The sequence below is a fragment of the Egretta garzetta genome, unplaced genomic scaffold (assembly GCF_000687185.1).
Source record: "Egretta garzetta isolate BGI_Z169 unplaced genomic scaffold, ASM68718v1 scaffold81, whole genome shotgun sequence".
Taxonomy (NCBI): Eukaryota; Metazoa; Chordata; class Aves; order Pelecaniformes; family Ardeidae; genus Egretta; species Egretta garzetta.
In genome coordinates, this window is record NW_009258671.1 from 2,715,658 (window position 1) to 2,726,244 (window position 10,587).

The following is a 10,587-nucleotide window of genomic DNA, read 5'->3' on the forward strand; positions in this document are numbered from 1 at the left end:
AGCAGTGGAGCAGAGCGGGGGCTGGCTGTGGGGCTGGGGAAGCACAGGAGAGCACTCCGTGGGCTGAAAAACTCTGTGTGGAGATGTGAAGTACCAGGCAGTAACTGGGGAACAGAGTGGGAAAACCGTGCCTGAAGAAGAATGAATGTTTAAGAGGACTTGATTTGGGCTTGAGAATTGGCAGTGACCACTGGTAACCACCCCTGGCACATATCAGTCTGGTTTCTTGGGACTGGTCAGACTGGGAGCATTCCTACATTTGGCGTACCTCCTCTAATGGGAATGATAATGCCAAGCTTGACTCTTAACTGCATAGCTTATTTTTGGTGGCAATAGTAAGGCAACCCTTCGTTTTTGAGTAAACTATGGATTCAGTGAGGTTAGGAGCATGAAAAACCTGGCAGTGGGGTCTGATGCTACACTTGGTTTTGAGGGTGCAGTATGCTCTGCCAAATGTCTATAGAGCCTGGAGAACCACAGTAACCATAGCCAGGCCTGTAACATTAATCCTTTTTTTCTTAACTGTGAAATAACAGGCATATTTTTTGTGCTAATTTCACTGGTAAGAAGTTGTAGGTAAAGATATCCCTTATCATGCTGGGAATCACAGGTGGTCAGGCTCATGCTAAATTAATTTTTCTTTGGCTAAATAAATGCAGAAAGCAGGCACCACTTCCCCACAAGGCATAGGGGGTGAGGAGTTAAAACTGAAGAGGTTTTCTTGGTCCAGAGTGGCAGGAGCCAGGGAGGAAGCACAGGTATGAGGGTTTTGGCAGAGGTTCTGTGAAGCGCACAACCTTTGGTAGATGCATCTCTCGGTAGCTTTTGAATGCCAGTTATTTACTGAGAGGCCAGCTTTCATAAACATCAAAGCTCAGTTTCAAACAGTAATGAGTAAACATAACACTATGGAGAAACAAACAGGGAAACCTGGCACAGCCAGTGTTTCCACCAACAGTATACGGAAAAAGGAAATAATTACAGTAAAATGAGGGGGTCGGTCGTGAGGCTGTATCGGGTAAAGAAATGGTGTGACATTTCTGATCTTTGATGCCTATCTGCATGTGCAGTTTGTCCCCAGTTATAGGGATAGGTAATCATAAGTAATAACTTAAAGAAATGAAAGGGCCCTTGGAGAAGGAAAGGATAAGTAGGAGCAGTTGATGGAGAAGATAAAGATTTCATGTGAGATGTATGTGGCTTTCCTCATTTTTCAAAGTAATTTTAATCTCTTGTCCTGGGATGAGCGTTTCAAAAGCATGTTCTGCAATAAGCATAAGTTGTAAATCTTGTTGCCTACCTCTGACCTGGTAGAAGGCATTTCCTTTGGGAAGGAACATTGAGAAAAAAAAAGCAAGAAAATGTTCATGACTGTAAGTCATTACGTGTCCCGTTAACCCTCCTATCTTTCATTCACATATTTTATATTTTCATTAAGCTATGCTCATATGAGTAAGAAAAAGCATTACCCAGAAGAGATCCCTGAGTAACTGTAAAAAAAAATAATAAAAAAGCCAGCTCCCAGGCTGGAACACACTCCGGCCGAGCATTCAGAGGCAGGGGTAGCAGCAGCAGCCGCCCTGTGTGCTGCGCGGCTCGGGCTCTGCCGGAGCCATGCCTGGGCACTCCCTGGTGCTTTCCAGGGTTTTTTAGGCAGGTGTGAGGATAGCTTTATTGCCAGCAGTTCACGTTTGTTCATAGTCTTTGGATACATAAAGCAGTAATAAAGCCTAGGGTATTCTATCTCCTCTTTTTTTGTCCCCCACCATGACACACATGGAAAGAGCTGCTGTGTGCAAATTGTGCGTTGCTTAAAGAAAGTGAGTGCGTGCCTGTGTTAGCATACAGTTATGAAAAATGATGGGATAAGTCGAATTATTTTTTCTAGACTCCGTCTGTGCCATCCAATGTCTGACCACTTGTCTCACAACACAGTCTCCTGTAGGCTTGCACAGAGGATTTGAGAGCTGAATTTGGGCTATAATTAATGTTTGCCTTCTCTTTAACTTGAGGAGCTATATGCTATCACAAATCTTAATTTCCACAAGAACGCCTCATCTCTAAACTCTCTCTTGTTGCTTTCCTCTGCAATGTAATGACCCCAACCTGTTTTCCTTTAGAGGGTGTACCTCTACTTTTTTATTACAATGAGAATAATTCAGTGGTGAGAGAGAATTAAAGCCATCACTAGCTTTCATACCTGGTATAAAATGTGCATAGCTATTTAATCAAATGTCCCCTGGTTTTGGTAATCTCGTTGTTGATATATCAGCTCTCCTTTTGCCAGATCAGTATTAAACATTTGGCTGAAGCTGAAGCTGTGGCAGTGGGAATTCTATTGGCATGAGCGGTGTTGTGATGCGGGATGTGTTTTGGCTCTGAATGTAAAGGTACAAAGTTATAGTAACATCTCCTAAGTCTTCTCACCCTTGTTATGAAGCTAAAAGCCGTGTGAAATAAATCGTAAAAGCAAACCTGTTGTTTCAAAGAAAATACGTAATGGATATAATAGTGTGAATGTTTCAATTAAAGCTAATGAGTGCAATTTCTTACTTGCCTGTGCTTTTCTTTGTTTTTCAGCTCATGGGGCACTCTGAATGGGATCACAAACGAGGACCCAGAGGCTCACAGGTCAGTCGCTCAGTATTTTGGTTTTGGCTTTTTAGAAGTTTGCGGTATTCAAGCAATTTTTCCATCTGAGATTGGCAAAATTGTTCATTTTGTTAATATTTGCAGGGTTGAATCAATGGGAAAAAAGCATAAAGCCAAAACACCTTTCATTAATATAATTTTTGAGCTGTAACCCAAACAATTGATCCAGAAGCTGAGTCGTGCAACAGAAAGTTTCTTTCAGTAAGCAGAAAGACGGATTAGATGTATTGAGAAGGCATTTATTACTCAGCTGTCTCCATCAGGATATCAAAAGAATGCAATTTCAAATAATGTGTGTATGTTTTGTGGTGGTTTTTTTTTTTAAACCTGGCAAACTTGTAAAACTTGGATGGCCGTCTCGCCTTGTTCAATAATAAAGGGATTAGTGGTGTTAGAACTCCATGGGGAGGTGCAGGAAAGCCATGTGTAGCCATGTTTGCTCCTGATACATCGCTGAAATGAAATTATGCTAGTAGTGTTAATGGCATCATGATGATACATTTTTAAATTATCTGTAGAATTACAGTTGCTGCAAAGGAGACATTGCTACCAGTATTGATGTTCAGGAATTTTCCTGCTTGGGTAAAGCAGTCTTTCCCATCTCGTGTTGAAATTGTATAAATACATTAGGGCTTTGGCATTTTGGAATTGCTTTTCCTTCAGGTGAAGGACTTTTATATCAATATGAACATCTCTGTCTAAATATATAATAAACAGGCTCTGCTACTGTGGAGACACGTTTGCAACCTTAATCTCAGTGGGGTAGTTCCTAGCACTAACCTTCATAATGCCCCTTGCAAAAATCACTGGAGTACCTGCCTTTTTAATGAGAAAATATCCTATATTAGTCAGGAAGCTGCTACTTATTTTAATAGACAAGATTTACTATTTTTAATGCAAATTTCATTTACTAAGTTTTGCTTTTTTGCTCTTCTTGTTGCAGAAGTCTACATTTTTTTCTGAAGTTTTCTAAGCTTCTGTCTTGCATCTCATTCCAAAAACATCTTGAAATTTGCAGGAAATTCAGTATTTCATTAAATTGTTTAAGATGGGTTGCAGATCTGATCCTTTTCAGGTGACAGTCTGTCATTTCAAAAAGATTAAAAAAAAAAAAAAAGCCAAACAAAAAACAAACAGAAAGCAAGCTAGTTTTTAGTAGAACAGGGAAATCCTATCCGGTAAGATGAGACCTGTTGAGTACGTAATCACTTCTGCTTCATCTCATGTGCTAGTTGATCATGTTGTGTTCTTCTGGTCCAAAGAGTGGAAGACAAATTGGACTCCTGTAAAGTACCATTGAGAGGAAGGCAGTCACCTGAAGGACTTTTAAGGTGGCTTAGGCTTCTTAAACTTTTCTAGCAGATCTTCATCTAATTTTTGTATGCCTGTGAAAATACGGGTAGTCTTTTGTATGCTCTGAACCATGTGCTAGGGTCCTAATGCTTTGCCTATGGCAGCAAAATCTTTAGAGACTGCTGACTGGAGTGCATATGAAGTCTGCGCTGGTGTTGCACCAGAGATGGAGGCCTAAGTCCTATCTAAGTCCTCGTGCCTGATACATCCTGTTGGCTACCTGCCTCCACACTTGATGGATTTTTTGTTGTCAGACAGTTTTGGAGGTTTACAGCTAGTCAATAAGAAACGTTACAGAAAGGGATTTAGGTGGAAGCTAAGTGATATCAATCTGGTCCAAACATTTTAAATTAAAAGGTAAGGCAGATCAAGGTGACTATCAAAAATGTATCTTGCTGCAGGAAATTGGACTTGGGCTGTTTAATAGATTCCTTCCGAGTTTTCTGAAAAAGTGAACTCACAAGATGAAATAGTTGCCAAGGATATTTTTAATTATTTGTTCTCATGAGGCTATGTTTTCCTCTAAGGAGGGTTCCACAGAAATTAATATATTGCCTGGTTTTTCTCATTCGCCTCTTCCTGAGAACAAGGAGGGCTTGCTTGGCATGGCCTAATTTCAAAGGAAGAGGTCTTGTGGGCATCGACTCGGTTGCTGCAAATGCCCATCTATATGGAGTGCAAGTAAAATCATTTGCTGGGTACTGTTAGGGAAGGTTGTACTTGGGCAAAATAAGGTAATTGGTTACTAAACATATAGGTGAAGTTCTCTGGGTTTCAGTAGAGGCTGAGAAGGAGATAACTGTGAAAAGATAACTCTATATAAATTTAAAAATTTTCTCTGTCTTTCTGAGAATGGTTTCGTTCCTTCCTTGCATGATGTGTTAGACACTCCACCACCATTTTGTGTTTAAAAAGTAAAGGAAGTGAGGAGAAGTTCAGTGGAATTCTCTGCAGGTCAGCCTGTAGTCGTTTGAACCTTTCCTGAAGGACATTGTTGAATTATTAAAAACATTATTCTAGAAAGCTCTGTATCAGATTTTCATGTAGAAGACTCCTGCTGTTTACTTTTTTTTCTTAGGCAGAATGTGTTTTATTTTTATTTTTTTTAACAAAATAAGGAAAAATACTTCATCCCCGAGAGTGTGTTCATTCAAAACAGGATAAAATCTGCATAGGTAGGGTTTTCTTGGCAGAGCAGTGAGGTGTTTCCTTCTAAATCCATCTGAAAAGAAGCGCATAGTTTTAATCAATTTCATCCTTTAAAAAGCACCCTTTTATTTAATTTTTTGCTGTGTATAGGTGTTCTGCAAAGCTTCTAGAAAGCTACTTGTTATAAGTCTTGGAAGAACCTTGTAAAATTGATAATCAATGTGTACCACAGGAATGTTAAAGCATCTTGAATGGGGTGGGAAAAGAAAATGACCCAAGATCTTTGGTTGGCATGTGGTATCTTAGTGCCCAGTCACAAGAAGCAAGGAAGAAAAGTTTCATTAGAGGGAGGAAAATAAGCCTCAGTTATTCCAGTGTAGCCTCAGACTCTCTTTTACACGGCTCTGAAAACTGTCTTTGACAGGAATAGCGTTAAATCTAATTTAACTAGTTGCTTGAAAGGTTAGGAGAAATTTAGGAGGTTCCAATTTTTGCATGTAATATAAAAGACCTGTACTATCCTTTGTTAAACAAGGTCTTGCTTATGAAGAGTAATCTGTTAGGTATACTCCTCCTTCACATCTAACACATCAGGTGGTTAAAGATGGACTGGCAATAGCCTACAGGATCTGCCACGGGGTTGCTTATGGTGTTTCCCCAGGTCTGTGGGGCTTTCCTCCAGCAGAGAAATGGGACTTGGGAGGAGAAGTCTCTCCTGGCCAGTGGAAGCCTGCACTGTTCGGGCAAGCAGCGAGAGGGAAGGAAGGGGTTTAGGCTTATGTTATTGTAAGCCAATTTGTTAGTCTTCTATGATCTTTTAATTCTTACAGAGTGAAGTGAAGGAAGTGGGAAGATAGATCTTAGGAAGCCACCTGTGTGTGTGAATGTTAGCAATGTCACATGTGAGAAAAGGAAGTGGAACCACTGGTTTACTGTAATATAAAACTAAAATCCACATATCAACTTGTAAAATTATTCTACCAAGACTCATTAAACTAATCTCTAATTCTGTTAAGATTTTTTTAAGAACTAGTAGGTTTTCCAGAGTATGTGTTGAAACATGAGAGGAAACTACTACAGTGCATGTCATACTTCTTAATGACCCACTTGGAAACTATGTTCCTTTTCTGCATGTGGGAGTTAAATGCAAAGTGATGTAGTTACAGGTAGTGATGGATGTCAAATGAAATCCACTGAGGCTTATGGGAATTTGTGTGTGCAGGAGTTTGTCTCCTGATAAGCATCTGCAATTCAATAGAATGTAAATGGGACAAGTAAAAAGCTGTCGTTACAGTGTTTACCTTGCTCCTGACTTCCACCCAACACCGCACTCACTTTCTTATAGATTACGCATGTGTGTGTATATATATGTACGTGTGTAAGTTGTAGTATTCCTTTTCTTGTAGAATAATTATATTATTAAGACTGCTGTAATTAGAGTGAATTATAGGTTGCCTTACAAAGAGCAATGAGTGCCTGGCTACCTACTTTTTTTTTTCCCCCTTCTTTTTTTGCTCTCTGAAGATAACGCTTCCTGCTGTAAATGCTTCATGCAGAGGACTTGCTCTCTGGATTTGAAATCATGCACAAAGTGGAAAGTGAATTTTATTATGTTCGATGCTTAATTTTTAAAATTAAATACAGGTTAGGATTTAGGCACAGAACTTCGAAATTGAGTTCCATGTTAAAGAAATTCCTAAACGTTTGGAAATGTTTAACCCACCTAAACACATCGATCTCTCTCAAATATACACATGCAGTCTGTAAAATCGCATCATCTCACTCATGTGAGGGGAAAATATACATACAGATTTCTAATATCAGTACATGCTACAAGAAAATGTGACTAACAGAATTCATCCTTGGCATATTATCCCTCTGCAGAAACAATATGCAAACTGTATTTTAATTATTCTACTGAAACATAATGCTTGATACTTCTAAGATATTTCAGGTGGGACCCATGGCAGCACGCTTTGTGCACTCGTTTTTACGAGGGGCCTTGAATGTGTGGGAGTTATTTGTTGCTCTGTCATCAAGACTTGTTTGGCTTGCTGAAGATGTAGGCGTAGCCCCAGGAGTCAGTGGAATCGAGCGATCGTTCCTCCAATGTTATAAAAGGATGATAATTGGGAGAGAAACACAGAGGTCCAGTGTTTTTAATTCTCTTTAAATATAAAAGCTCTCAATTACATATCTGAGGTGCTGCATTTTACCCCTCCAGTTCCTAAGCAACAGCTATTTTCAGATTGAGTGCGTCTGGTGTTGTCTACCTACTTCATGCTTTTGCGAGGTAATTCGTCAGTGAAAGCTAGGCTTTTCACAATCTCGCCCTATTCCCTTTGTTGTGGCACCGCAAGGAGACGGATGCTTTGAGAAACGGGAGAAGCTTGGGTGTAACTGGTCTCAACCTTGCAGCTTGCAAAAACTCGTGTGCATCGGGGAGCTCTGCCGTCTACAGCAATGAAGCACAGGAGTCAGAAATAAGGTTCTTGACACTGGTTTGGGAGAAGCCTTTTTCTCGAGTGTGGAAAAACCTCTAGAGCAGATTCAAAATCATGAGCCGCAAATCTCTGTACTTGCTGAAGCGTAGATGGGAGTCGATTCCCGCTACTGACCAGGTACTGTGCTCTGGTGAATCTCTTGTGTCACTGTCTTCACTTGCAATGCCACTGTAAAGAGATTTATGGTGATTTAACGCTGGTGGTTGGGTCCTCTGCATACAGTGAGAACCAGCTGATCATTACTTGTCATTTCCATGAGGAACAGTGCAAAATGTTGGTAAAGCCGATTTTGCAAGAGCGTGTGTTTGTGAATGTGGAGGTGCCATGGCAGCCCACTAATGCAGACTTAAGTAACCAACAGAATCTCCCTGCCTCAAAAAGGAGACTTTTCTAAAGGTTTTGGGAGTATTTTTAACTAAGTGGCTAAGCAAAAGTGTAGTCTACTGCTGATGGGTTCCTTGGTGCGTGTCTTTTTTGCATTTCATATCTTACTCGTATGTATGTATGTATGTATGAAATCACTGATTATAAGTAGATGTAATGCATTGACAGAACCTCAGCTTTTTCAGCATCATCTTGGTTGATGCATCATTTCAAGTATGCTAACAAGGATGAGAGTAATGCAGATGTGAATGATATAGACCAGATGTAACATAAAGACTGTGGGATGCTGTTTGGAGCAAGGATCATCACCATAAGTAGGACTAAGATGTGATGAATAGGAGTACACTTAGTACATTTCCTGCTTCTTGCTCCAGGCACTCCAGGGTTCTGTGCATTTTTTTTCAATATCTTACTTGGGATGTAAAGACACTAAAAGACATAATTCTAGAAATAATATTGAAAGAAAGTGGAGGTGGCAGGTTATTACACATTCCAACTCAGTTTTCTGCTTATAAAGTGGTTGACTATGAAGGGATGACCTTTATCAATGGGAAAGAGACAATTTGGGAGAAAATTCTTCAACAGAAAGAAGGATGGACTGCAGAAATACTTGCCAGTTGTTTAGAAGGATCCTCCTGTCCCCGTTCCATTAAGAGGGGGAAGGGAAGGGCAGATTATGTGCCGTATTTTATACAGTTGTAGATTTTTAAAGCCAAATTAACTGTTAACATCTAGAGATCTCAGACGTATTACTAATCAAAAAATATCATGCTGTCACATCCTGTCACATCAGGCCTATGTTTTCTGGTTAAACAAGAATATGCCTTTTAAATAGATCCTGTCTTCATTTAAAGGCTTTGAGTGAATAATAATCTGCCATGTTCTCTGATAGTTTTTCTATTTTTTAAATGTTGTCTTTTTTAACATAATGCCTTCTTGTTTGACTTTTTCTATTTTAAATCTCCCACCATATCAATTTGCTACACCTTTGAATGCCAAATTTAAAAAGCCGTCTTTCACAAATATTTTTTCTTTTTCTGAACAGATACCTAGATTATTCTCCTACTTTGATTTGCTATCATTTAAACCAGCTGAAACAGTAAATTTCAAAGGAATCAGATTGTCTGGTAATTTGCAATAAAAAAATCACAATAAAAATAATAAGGCATTGCTGATGAATACCATTTCATTGTACTGAAATTGAATTGAATTGATCCAGTTCAGTCAGGCATTCTTAAATCTCTTGGTAAAAGAGGGGTAAAGAAATGCTCTGTTACGAAGTGAGTCATTTTTCATCTTGTTTCTGTTAAGAAGGTGTAGGGAGACTGGCGTCGTTTCAAATGAAAGCTGTATTTCAGCCTCTTGGCTTCCTTCTTCCTCTGACATAAATGCAGAGCCTTGGCTTATTATGAACAAATATTTGACCAGTAAGGGATCCCTGTTCTTGCGTTTAGATTGCTAACCAGTTCACTCTTCTGTTGTTGCCTTTTTCTTTTAATCACTCTAACCCTGATGTTGCATTGCATCATGCTGTATGTATGATGTATCTGGGAAAGAAGTATTCCTTACCCAGGTGTGAGGTGTGCTTGACTGCACTGAGCTGTGTATCCTTTCCATCGCCAGCCCCTCAACGCCTCCGGAGGGTTTTAAAAGAGAAAAGGAAATTTTCCTGACCCCCTACCACTTTGGGAGAAGTGAGACTCAGTGAGTGATGCACATAGGTGGGGTTGACTTCAGGGTAGTGTGAATCTGTAAGGATTGTTTGAAGCTAAACTAAGGGAGGGAAGGTGATGTTCAGCTTCAAACTCATAGATACTTCTCTGGCTGTTCGTACCGCTCCTTACGCTGGGTGGCACACGTGGAGTGGGGCTGCCCTGCTTGTCCTCCCTCTTGCTCAACAGTGCCTCATAGGAAAATGCAGTTACTGTGCAAGGCGGCAACTGCAGAGAGGCAAATTTCTGAGCATTTTAGGCTGATCCTGTTCATAGGATTATATAAAAATAATAGGTCTGCCTTTTGGTACAAATTCATTATTTAGTCCTTAAAGGGGAGCACTGTCTTACTAAGCTAGGCTAACCTTGAGGAAATGATATTTTGATAGATAAGTAGTAACACTGTAGGATATTTCTCTATTCAGAGGAGATGAAAGATATTTATGTTAACAAATTACAAAACTGTTCCAAACTGGTTTACTGTATTACCACTTTTTTTGTTTTAAATACTAAAGGAAGGAAATAAAATGGAATTCTGAAAGTGGGATTTTTGGCTTGATCTTGTTCTAGTTTAAAATAATGTAGCAGATCTGACTTTTAAGGGTATGGGAGCTGTAAGTTCACAGTGAAGTCTGATACTCTATTCTGTCAAATTTTTTGTCTTTTAAAAGTCATTAAGTGATTTTTTTTTTTTTTCTTATCTTACATACTTTATACCAAATTCAATGAAACCCGGAACTATGAGCAGGCTGAAAAGTAGGGGTAGGGGAAAAAACAAGAATAGGTACAATGACTATAGACTATATTGTTGGGGGGGTTGGGTTTTTTTTTTT

The 10,587-nt window shown here is 39.5% G+C and overlaps 1 protein-coding gene across 1 annotated transcript in view; it reads left to right on the forward strand.

Moving 5' to 3' along the window:
* The first annotated feature begins 2,583 nt into the window (after positions 1 to 2,583).
* PDE3A (phosphodiesterase 3A) overlaps positions 2,584 to 10,587 on the forward strand; it is a 95,044-nt gene continuing 87,040 nt past the window's right edge. The window contains exon 1 of the mRNA XM_009648696.1: positions 2,584 to 2,631. Coding sequence (XP_009646991.1) covers positions 2,584 to 2,631 — 48 coding nt within the window. The remainder of the gene's footprint in view (positions 2,632 to 10,587) is intronic.